The sequence below is a fragment of the Scyliorhinus canicula genome, chromosome 14, assembly GCF_902713615.1.
Source record: "Scyliorhinus canicula chromosome 14, sScyCan1.1, whole genome shotgun sequence".
NCBI lineage: Eukaryota > Metazoa > Chordata > Chondrichthyes > Carcharhiniformes > Scyliorhinidae > Scyliorhinus > Scyliorhinus canicula.
Genome location: NC_052159.1, coordinates 117,930,147 through 117,947,340, shown reverse-complemented (window position 1 = coordinate 117,947,340; position 17,194 = coordinate 117,930,147). Strand labels below are relative to the sequence as shown.

Below are 17,194 nucleotides of genomic sequence, written 5' to 3'. Positions count from 1 at the left end.
CCCCAAAATGTGCAAGCTAGGTGGATTGGCCACTCTAAATTGCCCCTTAATTGGAAAAATGATTGGGTACACAAAATTTTTTTTTTTTTTAAATGGCAGTTGAAAATGGGACTTTAGCTGATAAAAAGCTTGTTGTATTAAAACTGCATAGGCAATTTGCGCATCTGTCTCCTCGGAGGCTGAAACATTTATTAAAGGGAATTTCTGGGGTTCACCTTCCTATTGTAGGTTCTAACTGGGTTTCTGTCTTCATAATTTCCAGATCCCGATCTCCTTCTATAGTCTTGGAAACTGTTTGTAGCCGTACATTTTCGCCATCCTGTTAGTAGTGTATCTTCCATATTCTGCTTTATTGCAGACTGACCTATTTGGGTCATCAGAGCCATCGGAAGCGAATGTTTCCCCAGAAACGTTTTTTAAAGCTTCCGTCATCTGATCGATTAAGGTATCCTTATCCGCAAACTGAACTCCGGTCAAAACCAGGAACCTATCCATGTTGCTCACTCTAGCACAGTCAAGTAATTTAAGTAATTTAAAGGCCAACACAGACGGTGGAAATTCCAGGTTGTGTTTCTGCAGCCTTTTACATAGTCTGCCAAATTCCATTTTATAGTCTTCCATGGGGAAATCCTCTATTTTCCAGAACCTATCGAAATCCGACCATGTTTCATATGCACTTAACAAGTCATCCTTTTTATAAATCTTATCCATATAACTTAAAAGTTTCCAGCCTTTCTTCTGAGTCGAACTCTTCCAATTCCAGCTCAGAAAACACTTTGCTTTGGACTTTACTGTCATAAGGTAGAGAAAGAGCCAAAGCCATACCTTGTTTTCTCTTTCCCAAGGCAGTTACCTTAGTCCACATAACTACTGCTCTTCTCCATTGGTCGTACGATCCCCTTTCACAAAACAAGGGGGGGGGTAGTTATATCCGGCCCTCTTTATCCTAGGTTCAGCCATAGATCTTCTTTTTTTATCTGCTCACTCACTCCTTGGTTTGGTCTGGAAAAGTTGTATCTTTCAACCCTTCACATTTTCACAGCAACCATCATCTGCTCCCATTTGTTAGACGTTTAGCTGCTGTTGTATAGAGTCAAAGGTACTGCTCCTTATTACAAACACAAACTCCTCACACAAAATAGCCTGAGAGATCATGCTGTCGGGACTCAGCCAGTCAGGTGCAGAGCATCGGTGGGGGTGGGGGCCTCAGGTAAGTTAGCGGAGGCTGTCGATACGGCCTAGAGTACTCCACTTCGGAGGGGGTGGAGTGTTAAGACGTTTAGCTGCTGTTGTATAAAGAGTCAAAGGTACTGCTCCTTATTACAAACACCTTTAATTTACTTCAACAGACTCTGCACAAAACTATCACATCACAACACCTGACATAAAGGCCACCTGAAGCCCCTTTACAGATCAGTGTCAATTATTGAATACTTAACATAAATGAGACAACTAATTGGAATGTCTCTTAACCCATTACTTAACATACAGTGCCCACACCCAACCCTTTTACATTTATCATTGGAAGCTCTGAGGAGCAGTATCCACCGTGATGCCCCCACCTCCCCAGAGGAGGAAGAGCAGTTCACCCCTCCAGGAGGAATATGAGGAGAGCAAGTTAGAAGATACTGTGTCAATCGTCACCACTGTCACAGGGAACATCTGAAAGACCAGCACCATGCTAGGACATAAGACTAGAATAGAAATCCTCACAGTGAGATGCATTGGGCACCAACAACCACTCTAGGTGGAAGGGACACTACAGCTGCCAGCTTGCCAAGGTGAACAATAACATACTATTCCCAATGTATGTCAGATGTATGCGAGCACTTTTCCAGGAGACACATCCGGAGTGAGACTCGTACAGAGTGGGAGATTTAAACTTGGTAATTTGGTGCAGTGAGGTAATTCGGTGCAGAGTGTGAGGAGGTGCTTTTTAACCCTGGTAAGTGACTGGTAAGTAGTCTCTCTTTTTCTTTTCATTGTTTAATTTATTTATTTTTATTTTGAAATTCTAGTTGTTTAAGTTTACCAAGGGTTTAAGACATGGCAGGAGATCCCAGACCCGTGTCATGCTCCTCGTGTGCGATGTGGGAGCTCAGGGACACGTCCACTGTCCCTGGCTCCTTCACGTGCAAGAAGTGTGTTCAGTTGCAGCTCTTGTTAGACCGCTTGACGGCTCTGGAGCTGCGGATGGACTAACTTTGGAGCATCCGCGATGCTCAGGAGGTCGTGGATAGCACGTTTAGCGAGTTGGTCACACCGCAGGTGAAGGTTACTGAGGGAGATAGAAAATGGGTGACCAAAAGAAAGAGCAAGAGTAGGAAGGCAGTGCAGGTGTCCCTGCGGTCATCTCCCTGCAAAACAGATATACCGCTTTGGATAATGTTGAGGGAGATGGCTCACCAGGGGAAGGCAGCAGCAGCCAGGTTCATGGCACCGTGGCTGGCTCTGCTGCACAGCAGGGCAGGAAGAAAAATGGCAGGGCTATAGTGATAGGGGACTCGATCGTAAGGGGAATAGACAGGCGGTTCTGTGGACGCAATCGAGACTCCAGGATGGTATGTTGCCTCCCTGGTGCAAGGGTCAAGGATGTCTCGGAGCGGCTGCAGGACATTCTGGGGGGGGAAGGGGGGGGGGGGGGGGGGGGGGGGAGGGTGAACAGCCAGCTGTCGTGGTGCACATAGGCACCAACGATATAGGTAAAAAACGGGATGAGGTCCTACAAGCGGAATTCAGGGAGTTAGGAGTTAAACTAAAAAGTAGGACCTCAAAGGTAGTAATCTCAGGATTGCGACCAGTGCCACGAGCTAGTCAGAGTAGGAATGTCAGGATAGATAGGATGAATGCGTGGCTCGAGAGATGGTGCAAGAGGGAGGGATTCAAATTCCTGGGGCATTGGAAATTTCTGGGGGAGGTGGGACCAGTACAAACCGGACGGTCTGCACTTGGGCAGGACTGGAACCGATGTCCTAGGGGGGGGTGTTTTCTTTACCTTAAAGTGTACTTTACCTGAATGCTCGTAGTATTCGGAATAAAGTAAATGAGTTGGTGGCACAAATCATCGTAAATGACTATGATTTAGTGGCCATTACTGAAACATGGTTAAAGGATGGTCACGACTGGGAGTTAAATATCCGAGGGTATCAAACTATTCGGAGGGACAGAGTAGATGGTAAGGGAGGTGGTGTTGCTCTGTTATTTAAGGATGACATCCGGGCAATAGTAAGGGATGACATCGGTGCTATGGAGGATAAGGTTGAATCCATTTGGGTGGAAATCAGGAATAGTAAGGCAAAAAAGTCACTGATAGGAGTAGTCTATCGGCCACCAAATAGTAACGAGATGGTGGGGCAGGCAATAAACAAAGAAATAACTGATGCATGTAGAAATGGTACAGCAGTTATCATGGGGGATTTTAATCTACATGTCGATTGGTTTAACCAGGTCGGTCAAGGCAACCGTGAGGAGGAGTTTATAGAATGTATCCGCGATAGTTTCCTAGAACAGTATGTAATGGAACCTACGAGGGAACAAGCGGTCCTAGATCTTGTCCTGTGTAATGAGACAGGATTGATTCATGATCTCATAGTTAGGGATCCTCTCGGAAGGAGCGATCACAATATGGTGGAATTTAAAATACAGATGGAGGGTGAGAAAGTAAAATCAAATACTAGTGTTTTGTGTTTAAACAAAGGAGATTACAAGGGGATGAGAGAAGAACTAGCTAAGGTAGACTGGGAGCTAAGACTTTATGGTGGAACAGTTGAGGAACAGTGGAGAACCTTCCAAGCGATTTTTCACAGTGCTCAGCAAAGGTTTATACCAACAAAAAGGAAGGACGGAAGAAAGAGGGAAAATCGACCGTGGATATCTAAGGAAATAAGGGAGAGTATCAAATTGAAGGAAAAAGCATATAAAGTGGCAAAGATTGCTGGGAGATTAGAGGACTGGGAAATCTTTAGGGGGCAACAGAAAGCTACTAAAAAAGCTATAAAGAGTAAGATAGAGAACGAGAGTAAACTTGCTCAGAATATAAAAACAGACAGTAAAAGTTTTTACAAATATATAAGACAAAAAAGAGTGGCTAAGGTAAATATTGGTCCTTTAGAGGATGAGAAGGGAGTTTTAATAATGGGAAATGAGGAAATGGCTGAGGAACTGAACAGGTTTTTTGGGTCGGTCTTCACAGTGGAAGACACAAATAACATGCCAGCGACTGATAGAAATGAGGCTATGACAGGTGAGGACCTTGAGAGGATTGTTATCACTAAGGAGGGAGTGATGGGCAAGCTAATGGGGCTAAAGGTAGACAAGTGGATGCATCCCAGAGTGCTAAAAGAGATGGCTAGGGAAATTGCAGATGCACTAGTGATAATTTACCGAAATTCACTAGACTCTGGGGTGGTCCCGGTGGATTGGAAATTAGCAAACGTGACGCCACTGTTTAAAAAAGGAGGTAGGCAGAAAGCAGGAAATTATAGGCCAGTGAGTTTAACTTCGGTAATAGGGAAGATGCTGGAATCTATCATCAAGGAAGAAATTGCGAGGCATCTGGATAGAAATTGTCCCATTGGGCAGACGCAGCATGGGTTCGTAAAAGGCAGGCCTAACTAATTTAGTGGAATTTTTTGAGGACATTACCAGTGCAGTAGATAACGGGGAGCCGATGGATGTGGTATATCTGGATTTCCAGAAAGCCTTTGACAAGGTGCCACACAAAAGGTTGCTGCATAAGATAAAGATGCATGGCATTAAGGGTAAAGTAGTAGCATGGATAGAGGATTGGTTAATTAATAGAAAGCAAAGAGTTGGGATAAATGGGTGTTTCTCTGGTTGGCAATCAGTAGCTAGTGGTGTCCCTCAGGGATCCGTGTTGGGCCCACAATTGTTCACAATTTACATTGATGATTTGGAGTTGGGGACCAAGGGCAATGTGTCCAAGTTTGCAGATGACACTAAGATGAGTGGTAAAGCAAAAAGTGCAGAGGATACTGGAAGTCTGCAGAGGGATTTGGATAGGTTAAGTGAATGGGCTCGGGTCTGGCAGATGGAATACAATGTTGACAAATGTGAGGTTATCCATTTTGGTAGGAATAACAGCAAACGGGATTATTATTTAAACGATAAAATATTAAAGCATGCCGCTGTTCAGAGAGACTTGGGTGTGCTAGTGCATGAGTCACAGAAGGTTGGTTTACAAGTGCAACAGGTGATTAAGAAGGCAAATGGAATTTTGTCCTTCATTGCTAGAGGGATGGAGTTTAAGACTAGGGAGGTTATGTTGCAATTGTATAAGGTGTTAGTGCGGCCACACCTGGAGTATTGTGTTCAGTTTTGGTCTCCTTACTTGAGAAAGGACGTACTGGCGCTGGAGGGTGTGCAGAGGAGATTCACTAGGTTAATCCCAGAGCTGAAGGGGTTGGATTATGAGGAGAGGTTGAGTAGACTGGGACTGTACTCGTTGGAATTTAGAAGGATGAGGGGGGATCTTATAGAAACATTTAAAATTATGAAGGGAATAGATAGGATAGATGCGGGCAGGTTGTTTCCACTGGCGGGTGACAGCAGAACTAGGGGGCATAGCCTCAAAATAAGGGGAAGTAGATTTAGAACTGAGTTTAGGAGGAACTTCTTCACCCAAAGGGTTGTGAATCTATGGAATTCCTTGCCCAGTGAAGCAGTTGAGGCTCCTTCATTACATGTTTTTAAGGTAAAGATAGATAGTTTTTTGAAGAATAAAGGGATTAAGGGTTATGGTGTTCGGGCCGGAAAGTGGAGCTGAGTCCACAAAAGATCAGCCATGATCTAATTGAATGGCGGATCAGGCTCGAGGGGCCAGATGGCCTACTCCTGCTCCTAGTTCTTATGTTCTTATGTTTTGGGGCCACTGCCATTTGTCATTTTTTTGTTTGTCATTTCTATAAATGACCTGGAGGGCGTATAAGGATGGGTGAGTAAATTTGCTGATGACACTGAAGTCGGTGGAGTTGTGGACAGTGCGGAAGGATGTTGCAGGTTACAGAGGGACATAGATAAGCTGCAGAGCTGGACGAAGAGGCTGAAAATGGAGTTTAATGCAGAAAAGTGAGGTGATTTATTTTGGAAGGAGAAACAGGAATACAGAGTACTGGGCTAATGGTAAGATTCTTGGTAGTGTGGATGAGCAGAGAGATCTCAGTGTCCACGTACATAGATCCCTGAAAGTTGCTACCCAGGTTGATAGGGTTGTTAAGAAGGCGTACGGTGTGTTAGCTTTTATTGGTAGAGGGATTGAGTTTCAGAGCCATGAGGTCATGTTGCAGCTGTACAAAACTCTGGTGCAGCCGCATTTGGAGTATTGCGTGCAGTTCTGGTCGCCGCATTATTAGGAAGGATATAGAACATAGAACGATACAGCGCAGTACAGGCCCTTCGGCCCACGATGTTGCACCGACATGGGCAGTCAAAAACTAAAGGCCATCTAACCTACACTATGCCATTATCATCCATATGCTTATCCAATAAACTTTTAAATGCCCTCAATGTTGGCGAGTGCACTACTGTTGCAGGTAGGGCATTCCACGGCCTCACCACTCTTTGCGTAAAAAACCTAACTCAGTCCTATATCTATTACCCCTCAATTTAAGTCTATGTCCCCTCGTGTTAGCCACCTCCACCCGCGGGAGAAGGCTCTCACTGTCCACCCTATCTAACCCTCTGATAATTTTGTATGCCTCGATTAAGTCACCTCTTAACCTTCTTCTCTCCAACGAAAACAACCTCAAGTCCATCAGCCTTTCCTCATAAGATTTTCCCTCCATACCAGGCAACATCCTGGTAAATCTCCTCTGCACCCGTTCCAAAGCTTCCACGTCCTTCCTATAATGAGGCGACCAAAACTGTACGCAATACTCCAAATGCGGCCATACCAGAATTTTGTACAGCTGCAACATGACCTCATGGCTCCGGAACTCAATCCCTCTACCAATAAAGGCCAACACACCATAGGCCTTCTTCACAACCCTATCAACCTGGGTGGCAACTTTCAGGGATCTATGTACATGGACACCGAGATCCCTCTGCTCATCCACACTACCAAGAATTTTACCATTAGCCGAATAGTCCGCATTCCTGTTATTCTTTCCAAAGTGAATCACCTCACACTTCTCTACATTAACCTCCATTTGCCACCTCTCAGCCCAGCTCTGCAGCTTATCTATATCCCTCTGTAACCTGCAGCATCCTTCCACACTGTCTACAACGAACCGACTTTAGTGTCGTCTGCAAATTTACTCACCCAACCTTCTGTGCCCTCCTCTAGGTCATTTATAAAAATGACAAACAGCAACGGCCCCAGAACAGATCCTTGTGGTATGCCACTCGTAACTGAACTCCATTCTGAACATTTGCCATCAACCACCACCCTCTGTCTTCTTTCAACTAGCCAATTTCTGATCCACATCTCTAAATCACCCTCAATCCCCAGCCTCCGTATTTTCTGCAATAGCCGACTGTGGGGAACCTTATCAAATGGGTAGCAGGGTAGCATGGTGGTTAGCATAAATGCTTCACAGCTCCAGGGTCCCAGGTTCGATTCCCTTTACTGAAATCCATATACACCACATCAACTGCTCTACCCTAGTCTACCTGTTCAGTCACCTTCTCAAAGAACTCGATAAGGTTTGTGAGGCATGACCTACCCTTCACAAAACCATGTTGACTATCCCTAATCATATTATTCCTATCTAGATGATTATAAATCGTATCTCTTATAATCCTCTCCAAGACTTTACCCACAACAGACGTGAGGCTCACCGGCCTATAGTTACCGGGGTTATCTCTACTCCCCTTCTTGAACAAAGGGACCACATTTGCTATCCTCCAGTCCTCTGGCACTATTCCTGTAGCCAATGATGACATAAAAATCAAAGCCAAAGGCTCAGCAATCTCTTCCCTGGCTTCCCAGAGAATCCTAGGATAAATCCCATCAGACCCTGGGGACTTATCTATTTTCACCTTGTCCAGAATTGTCAACACTTCTTCCCTACGCACCTCAATGCCATCTATTCTAATAGCCTGGGTCTCAGCATTCTCCTCCACAACATTATCTTTTTCCTGAGTGAATACTGACGAAAAGTATTCATTTAGTATCTCGCTTATCTCCTCAGCCTCCACACACAACTTCCCACCACTGTCCTTGACTGGCCCTACTCATTCTTTTATTCCTGACATACCTATAGAAAGCTTTTGGGTTTTCCTTGATCCTACCTGCCAAAGACTTCTCATGTCCCCTCCTTGCTCGTCTTAGCTCTCTCTTTAGATCCTTCCTCGCTTCCTTGTAACTATCAAGCGCCCCAACTGAAACTTCACGCCTCATCTTCACATAGGCCTCCTTCTTCCTCTTAACAAGAGATTCCACTTCTTTGGTAAACCACGGTTCCCTCGCTCAACCCCTTCCTCTCTGCCTGACTGGTACGTACAATAGCTGTTCCTTGAACAAGCTCCACATATCCAGTGTGCCCAACCCTTGCAGCCTACTTCTCCAACCTACACATCCTAAGTCATGTCTAATGGCATCATAATTGCCCTTCCCCCAGCTATAACTCTTGCTCTGCGGGGTATACTTATCCCTTTCCATCACTAATGTAAAGGTCACCGAATTGTGGTCACTGTCTCCAAAGTGCTCACCTACCTCCAGATCTAACACCTGGCCTGGTTCATTACCCAAAACCAAATCCAATGTGGCCTCGCCTCTTGTTGGCCTGTCAACATATTGTGTCAGGAAACCCTCCTGCACACATTGTACAAAGAACGACCCATCTAATGTACTCGAACTATATCTTTTCCAGTCAATATTTGAAAAGTTAAAGTCTCCCATAACAACTACCCTGTTACTTTTGCTCTTTTCCAGAATCATCTTCGCCATCCTTTCCTCTACATCCCTAGAACTATTAGGTGGCCTATAGAAAACTCCCAACAGGGTGACCTCTCCTTTCCTGTTTCTAATCTCAGCCCATACTACCTCGGAAGAAGAGTCCCCATCTAGCATCCTTTCCGCCACCGTAATACCGTCCTTGACTAGCAGCGCCACACCTCCCCCTCTTTTGCCCCCTTCTCTGAGCTTACTAAAACACCTAAACCCCGGAATCTGCAACAACCATTCCTGTCCCTGCTCTATCCATGTCTCTGAAATGGCCACAACATCGAAGTCCCAGGTACCAACCCATGCTGCCAGTTCCCCTACCTTATTTCGTGTACTCCTGGCATTGAAGTAGACACACTTCAAACCACCTACCTGAACACTGGCACCCTCCTGCGAAGTCAAATCTGTGCTCCTGACCTCTATACTCTCAATCTCCCGTACCCCAAAACTACAATCCAGGTTCCCTTGCCCCTGGTGAATTAGTTTAAACCCCCCCCAAAGAGCACTAACAAATCTCCCCCCAGGATATTGGTGCCCCTCAGGTTCAGATGTAGACCATCCTGTCCCACCTTCCCCAGAAAGAGCCCCGGTTATCCAGAAATCTGAATCCCTCCCGCCTGCACTATCCCTGTAGCCACGTGTTTAATTGCTCTCTCTCCCTATTCCTCGTCTCACTATCACGTGGCACGGGCAACAACCCAGAGATAACAACTCTGTTTGTTCTCGCTCTGAGCTTCCATCCTAGCTCCCTAAAGGCCTGCCTGACATCCTTGTCCCCTTTCCTACCTATGTCGTTAGTGCCAACGTGGACTACGACTTGGGGCTGCTCCCCCTCCCTCTTAAGGACCCGGAAAACACGATCCGAGACATTGGAAGCATTGGAAAGGGTGCAGAGGAGATTTTACAGGATGTTGCACAGTATGGAGGGAAGATCTTATGAGGAAAGGCTGAGGGACTTGAGGCTGTTTTCGCTAGAGAGAAGAAGGTTAAGAGGTGACTTAATTGAGGCATATAAGATGATCAGAGGATTAGATATGGTGGACAGTGAGAGCCATTTTCCTCGGATGGTGGTGGCTAGCACGATGGGACATAGCTTTAAATTGAGGGGAGATAGATATAGGACAGGTGTCAGAGGTAGGTTCTTTACTCAGAGAGTAGTAAGGACATGGAATGCCCTGCCTGCAACAGTAGTGGACTCGCCAACATTAAGGGCATTTAAATGGTCATTGGATAAACATATGGATGATAAGGGAATAGTGTAGATGGGCTTTAGAGTGGCTTCACAGGTCGGCGCAACATCGAGGACCGAAGGCCTGTACTGTGCTGTAATGTTCTATGTTCTATCCCATCAGGCCCGGGGGACTTGTCTATCCTCAAATTTTTCAAAATGCCCAACACATCTTCCTTCCTAACAAGTATCTCCGAGCTGACCAGACTGTTTCACACTGTCCTCTCCAACAATATGGCCCCTCTCATTCGTAAATACTGAAGAAAAGTACTCGTTCAAGACCTCTCCTACCTCTTCAGACTCAATACACAATCTCCCGTTACTGTCCTTGATCGGATCTACCCTCGCTCTAGTCAGTCTCATCTTTCTCATACTCCCTCTACTTTTGTTGATTACAAAGAGTCTGTACAATGAGGTGCAAGATTCCAAAGGCTGAGTGAGGAATTATTTTGGTCTTGTAACGCCTGCCAGCAGTTTCCAGAGCAAAGGGCAATGCCGTGGTCATGTGACTGGCAACAGACATCTTTTCTGATTTATCAGAATGTTTATTTTCTAAAAATGGCGAAAGACTGTCCACCAACGTCAGGCACTGCCCTTGCATCCAACCACTAAGTCTCTTCATGCTTTCAAAGTTCAGGAATTTCCATGCCCACTGATCTGCAGGTCACCTTCTAAAACTTTCTAAAACTCTTGAAAAAATGTAATCCTTTCAGTCCAAAGATATGCAGGTTCGGTGGATTGACCCCGCTAAATGGTGTGCCAAGGTTATGTGGGTTTACGAAGATAGGGCGCGGGTATGGGTCGAGGTCGGGGACTCTTTTGGAGGGTTAGTGCAGACTCGATGGGCCAAATGGCACTGTAGAGATTCTATGATTAATTTTCTCCTCAGAAAGAAAAGGGTCTGGATAGGCTACTAAAAGTATCATCTAAAACAGTGTTCTTCAAAGTTGGGGGCGCGACCCACAGGTGGGTCGCGGGCGGGTGTCGGGAGGGTCGTGGAGCCATTGTCCGCGGCGCTCCCGATTGCGCAAATCCCCGCGCAGCAGCCGGCTTTTCATAACGCCTGCTGCAAGTGGCCGCATGTTTGAATAATATATAAAGAAGAAAAGTTGCTTTGGTGAGTTTTGCACAATTCGCCAATTTAAAATGTTTTGGTGTTTAAAATGTTTTGACCACGTGAAAAAAAATTTGGTCGCATTGTGCATGCGCGTCGATAATCGGGCACACATGCGCAGTGCGGCCGCTATTTTTTTTTAAACGGTTGCAGCTTTTTGTTTCACAAGTTCTGTAGTGGTTTTTATTCATTTATTTTATTAATTTGACTTTTTTTTCATTTATTTTATTTGTTTTACAAGTTTGTTGGGGGGGGGGGGGGGGGGGGGGCTATTATTCATTTTTTTTCATTAATTTTATTCATTTTTTTTTAAGAAGTTCGGGGGGGGGTTTATTCATTTTTTTCATTTATTTTATTCATTTTTTTTTTAAAGAAGTTTGGGACGGGGTTTTATTTGGAAAAACGTTACAGGAAAAAAATTCAGAACTTTGGACAGATGGAGACTCCATACTTTCCGACACAGGAAGGCTTCACCTTCATCCAACAGGTTCCATTGGAGGAGCGTGCACAAGGGCCAAAGGGATCCAAAACCATTTCCTCCATTTTTGGCAGCAGCAAACAAGGTAAGAGAAAATGGTGGGTCACGCAGGTCGGCCGGCATGCGTCGCGAAGGTCGCCCGATGTGGGTCGCGAAGTCGGCTGGGTTGGGTCCCGAAGGTTGGCTGGTTGGTAAAAATGGGTCTCCAGAAAAAAAGTTTGAAGAACACTGATCTAAAAGTTTCAAAAACCACAAATACTTAAAACAACTTGCATTATGCCAACACACATTGTGGAATTGACTGCAGAGATCAGAGAGCCTGGGTTAACAATGAAACAATGTTTTATTTGGTGAACAGGAGTTCTGGTTTTCTAATAAATGGCTAGACTTTTATGAGGCAATTCAGCTGGTCAAGTATGGAGGGTCACTTGCAGGCTTCTGAGAGGAAGATGCCTGCATCTTTTTAAGGCAATTCCAAATGTCGCACAACCCGGAAATGGGATGGGATATCCCAGAATCGAGACCTACCCATTATCTTGAAAGGGGCTCCCATGTCAATCCGACTCAAGTGAAAATCCAGAAACTGTGTTTCTCCACAGATATTACCCTGACTGCTGAGTTATCCCAACCTTTTTGATGACTTCAAATTTCCAACACCCACCAGTATTTTGCTTTTGTTAAATCCTCACTGGCTGGAATCATACTTGACACAAAGGGAAATGATTATGCTTGTTGGGAGGCCCAACAATCTTCAGCTGCTTTAGTAACATTCTCTCCCCATGTCACTGATTAAACTGAAGATGGTTGGGAAGATGAGGAAAATGTTTTCATCCAAAGGATTGTGGGAGTCTGGAACTCATCACCTGAAAGGGTGATAGAAGCAGAAACCCTGAATTGAAAAGGTGTCTGGAGAGGCACCTGAAGGGCCGTAATCTGCAGGGCTACGGAACAAAGTTTAAGTTCATTGTGCCTGTGCCGGTCAGAAAACGATTCAATGAGCCAAGTAGCTTCTTCCTTTGCAATAAACTTTGTATGATTCGAAGGCAGAAAGGAAGACTGAGCGGGAATTTTAATAGGATGAAATTGAGCCATAGAACATAGAACAGTTCAGCACAGAACAGGCCCTTCGGCCCTCGATGTTGTGCCGAGCAATGATCACCCTACCCAAATCCACGTATCCACCCTATACCCGTAACCCAACAACCCCCCTTAACCTTACTTTTTAGGACACTACGGGCAATTTAGCATGGCCAATCCACCTAACCCGCGCATCTTTGGACTGTGGGAGGAAACCGGAGCACCCGGAGGAAACCCACGCACACACGGGGAGGACGTGCAGACTCCGCACAGACAGTGACCCAGCCGGGAATCGAACCTGGGACCCTGGAGCTGTGAAGTATTTATGCTAACCACCATGCTACCGTGGCACAGTTTGTAGCACTCTCACCTCAGTCAAAGGGTTGTGTGTTCAAGTACCACTCCAAGACTTGGGCAAAACGATCTAGATTGGTACCCCAGTGCAGGATTGAGTGCTGCATTGTCAGAGGTGCTGCCATTTGGATGATAAGTTAAACTGTCTATTATTTCAGGTAGACATAAATGAACCAAGACATTATTTCAAAGAATTGCAGGGAAGTTATTGCTGGTATAAAAACTGAAAATGCTGGAAATACTCAGCAGGTCTGGCAGCATTTGTGGAGAATATAAACAATTAACATTTCAGGTCTGAAAGTATTCATCAAAATTCCTTATCCCGAGTTATCCCTGGTGTCCTGGCCTATATTTATTCCTTAAGCAACATCATAAATACAGATAATCGTGTTTCTGTGCACAAAATAGCTGCCATGTTTCCTACATTACAACAGTGACTACAGTTCAAAGGTACTTTATTAGCTGTAAAGCACTTTGGAGCATCCGGTGGTTATGAGCAGCACTATACCATAGAACATAGAACAGTACAGCACAGAACAGGCCCTTCGGCCCTCGATGTTGCCAATGCAAGTCTTTCTTTTTGTACATGGAGTAGAGTATTGGATGAGCTGACAGGAGGGGAGGCAAGCCACAACGGCATTAGAACAGTTGAGTACAGAGATGTCGAAGGTGCGGATGAGTGTTTCAACAGCAGATGGTATGAGCCAATCAATTAATGTTTTTACAATTTTTCTAGTTCCCATCCCAAAGGTACAAATGAAGGTAGCCATTATTTTTCTTGTATCCCCAATTTGACTGTATTTGATTGGCAATATGAGCGTTTACCTTTAACAGTCAAAGCCAATGGTAGTTCTCCCTATAGGTCTCTGGAAAGAAAGTCTGTTTCTATTAATTTATTTTGGTCATAAAATCTTACTTGTGGTCCTTCTGTGAGCTCATCAAGCACAGCGAAAACATCCTTCTTCCATTGTCCTATTGTACTCTTACGGAACTTTCCTTCAGAAGCACCACATCCTGTATAATCAAACCTTAAAGAGACAAAAACAACTGCTGTAAGGTTTCAAACTGCCAGCTTATGAATCACTTTAAGAAACAAAATTAGGGCAAGTTATATCCACAGAGATGTCAACCTAACCCAGCTCACCAGTCATAAGATAAACTCTTAAAAATCAAAATAATCAAAATATCTGTATGAAGACCATGGGTGGGATTCTCCCACCCAATCCACCAGTTTTCTGGTGCGGCACGCCCCCACCGGCAGCGGGAATCTCCGTCCCACCAGCCAGCCAATGCAGTTTCCCATTGTGGGCAGCCAGCCCCATGCCATTGGGAAATCCCTGGGCGTGGGTGCTCTACCGGCGCAACGGAGAATCCCGCCCCATGAATTGCTATTTTTCCCTCCCAAACATAAATATAAACGGACAGTTAACTTACAGACCTCAAAGTGGCAGATTTAAATCTTTACCAAGCCGGAGCATTTTACAAAACGTTATTAATGCATCTGAAAACATTTTACAAAATGACAAAATCCTACCTGTTATCCCTCTACAACCCCACCAGAGGAGGGGTTCACCATCACATTTTCTTGTTAAGAGGCCAGTGAGCGAAAGCAAAAGGTACTAGATGCATAACTCAACCTCAGTTGCTGGATGCCAGCCAGGATCAGGAAAAGAGTAAAATAGAAAATGCTGGAAGTATTCAGCATGCCAGGCAGCATCTGTGGACATAGAAACAGTTAACATTTCAGATCAGTGACCATTGATCAGAAGCTGTGGCGAAAATCACAGACCTGAAGCATTTACTATTTCTCTTCGCAGGTGCTGCCAATCCTGTTAAATATTTCCAGCATTTTCTCTATTTATACATTAACAACAAATGTGAGGAACTCTTGACTTTACCCGTGTTATGCTCCTCTTGCTCAATGTGGGAGCTCAGGGACGTGGCTGATGTCCCTGACTCCTTCACATGCGGGAAGTGTGTCCAGCTGGAGCTCTTGTTGGACTGGCTCTGGATCTGTGGATTGACTCGCTTTGGAGCATCCGCGATGCTGAGGTCGTGGATAGCACGTTTAGCGAATTGGTCACACCACAGATTAGGATTGCTTAGGGAGAAAGGGAATGGGTGACCAAAAGGCAGAGAAAAAGCAGGAAGGCAGTGCAGGTGTCCCCTGCGGTCATCTCCCTCCAGAACAGGTATACCGTTTTGGATACTGTTGGGGGAGATGGCTCACCGGGGAAGGTAGCAGTAACCAGGTTCATGCCGCCGTGGCTGGATCTACTATACAGAAGGGCGGGAAAAAGAGTGGAAGGGCTATAGTCATAGGGGAATCAATTGTAAGGGGAGTAGATAGGCGGTTCTGTGGTCGAAAACTAGACTCCCGAATGATATGTTGTCTCCCAGGTGCACGGGTCAGGGGTGTCTCAGATCGGCTGCAGAACATTCTGAAGGGGAAGGGTAAACAGCCAGTTGTCAATGCTTCAGACGGAATAGAGAAGGAAGTGAAAGGGATGGAGGAGTTACATTACTGGTCAGAGAGGATATCCCAGCTGTGCTGAAGGAGGGCACTATGGAGGACTCGAGCAGTGAGGTGATATGGGCAGAGCTCAGAAATAGGAAGGGTGCGGTAACAATGTTGGGGGTGTACTACAGACCTCCCAACAGCGAGCGTGAGATAGAGGTACAAATATGTAAACAGATTATGGAAAGATGTAGGAGCACCAGGGTGATGGTGGTAACATTGACAAGTGTTTCCTAGTCAGAGCGTCAGAGGTCCAGATGGAGCAGAATTTGTAAGGAGGATCCAGGAGGGTTTTCTAGAGCAGCATGTAAATAGTCCAACTCGGGAAGGGGCCATACTGGACCTGGTGTTGGGAAATGAGCCAGGCCAGGTGGTTGAAGTTTCAGTCGGGGATTACTTTGGGAATAGTGATCACAATTCCGTAAGTTTTAGAATACTCATGGACAAAGACGAGAGTGGTCCTAAAGGAAGAGTGCTAAATTGGGGGAAGGCCAACTAAACCAAAATTCGGCAGGAGCTGGGGAATGTGGATTGGGAGCTGCTGTTTGAAGGTAAATCCACATTTGATATTTACATAGAATTTACAGTGCAGAAGGAGGCCATTCGGCCCATCGAGTCTACGCCGGTTCCTGGAAAGAGCACCCTACCCAAGGTCAACACCTCCACCCTATCCCCATAACCCAGTAACCCCACCCAACACTAAGGGCAATTTTGGACACTAAGGACAATTTGTCATGGCCAATCCACCTAACCTGCACAGCTTTGGGAGGCTTTTAAAAGAGAGGTTTATTAGAGTGCAGGACAGACATGTCCCTGTGAAAATGAGGGATAGAAATGGCAAGATTAGATAATCATGGATGACAGGTGAAATTGTGCGGCTAGCTAACAGGAAAAAGGTCTAGGCGACTGAAGACAGATGAAGCTTTGGAAGAATATCCAAAAGGGCAGCAGGGTAGCATGGTGGTTAGCATAAATGCTTCACTGCTCCAGGGTCCCAGGTTCGATTCCCGGCTGGGTCACTGTCTGTGTGGAGTCTGCACGTCCTCCCCCTGTGTGCGTGGGTTTCCTCCGGGTGCTCCGGTTTCCTCCCACAGTCCAAAGATGTGCGGGTTAGGTGGATTGGCCATGCTAAATTGCCCGTAGTGGCCTAATAAATGTAAGGTTAAGGGGGGGGGGTTTGTTGGGTTATGGGTATAGGGTGGATACGTGGGTTTGAGTAGGGTGATCATGGCTCGGCACAACATTGAGGGCCGAAGGGCCTGTTCTGTGCTGTACTGTTCTATGTTCTATGCTCAGCAAAGGTTTATACCAACAAAAAGGAAGGACAGAAGAAAGAGGGAAAATCGACCGTGGATATCTAAGGAAATAAGGGAGAGTGTCAAATTGAAGGAAAAAGCATATAAAGTGGCAAAGATTGCTGGGAGATTAGAGGACTGGGAAATCTTTAGGGGGCAACAGAAAGCTACTAAAAAAGCTATAAAGAAGAGTAAGATAGAGTATGAGAGTAAACTTGCTCAGAA

At 45.4% G+C, this 17,194-nt stretch overlaps 1 protein-coding gene across 2 annotated transcripts in view; it reads right to left on the bottom strand.

Annotated features, from left to right (window-relative positions):
• Positions 1-17,194, bottom strand: part of abhd10a (abhydrolase domain containing 10, depalmitoylase a) — a 43,799-nt gene that overhangs the window by 7,891 nt on the left and 18,714 nt on the right. Inside the window, exon 3 of one of the 2 annotated variants that reach the window (XM_038818859.1) lies at positions 14,073-14,184. In XM_038818859.1, coding sequence (XP_038674787.1) covers positions 14,073-14,184 — 112 coding nt within the window. Of the gene's footprint in view, positions 1-14,072; positions 14,204-17,194 lie in introns of both variants that reach the window. The other variant, XM_038818860.1, reaches the window with a different exon arrangement.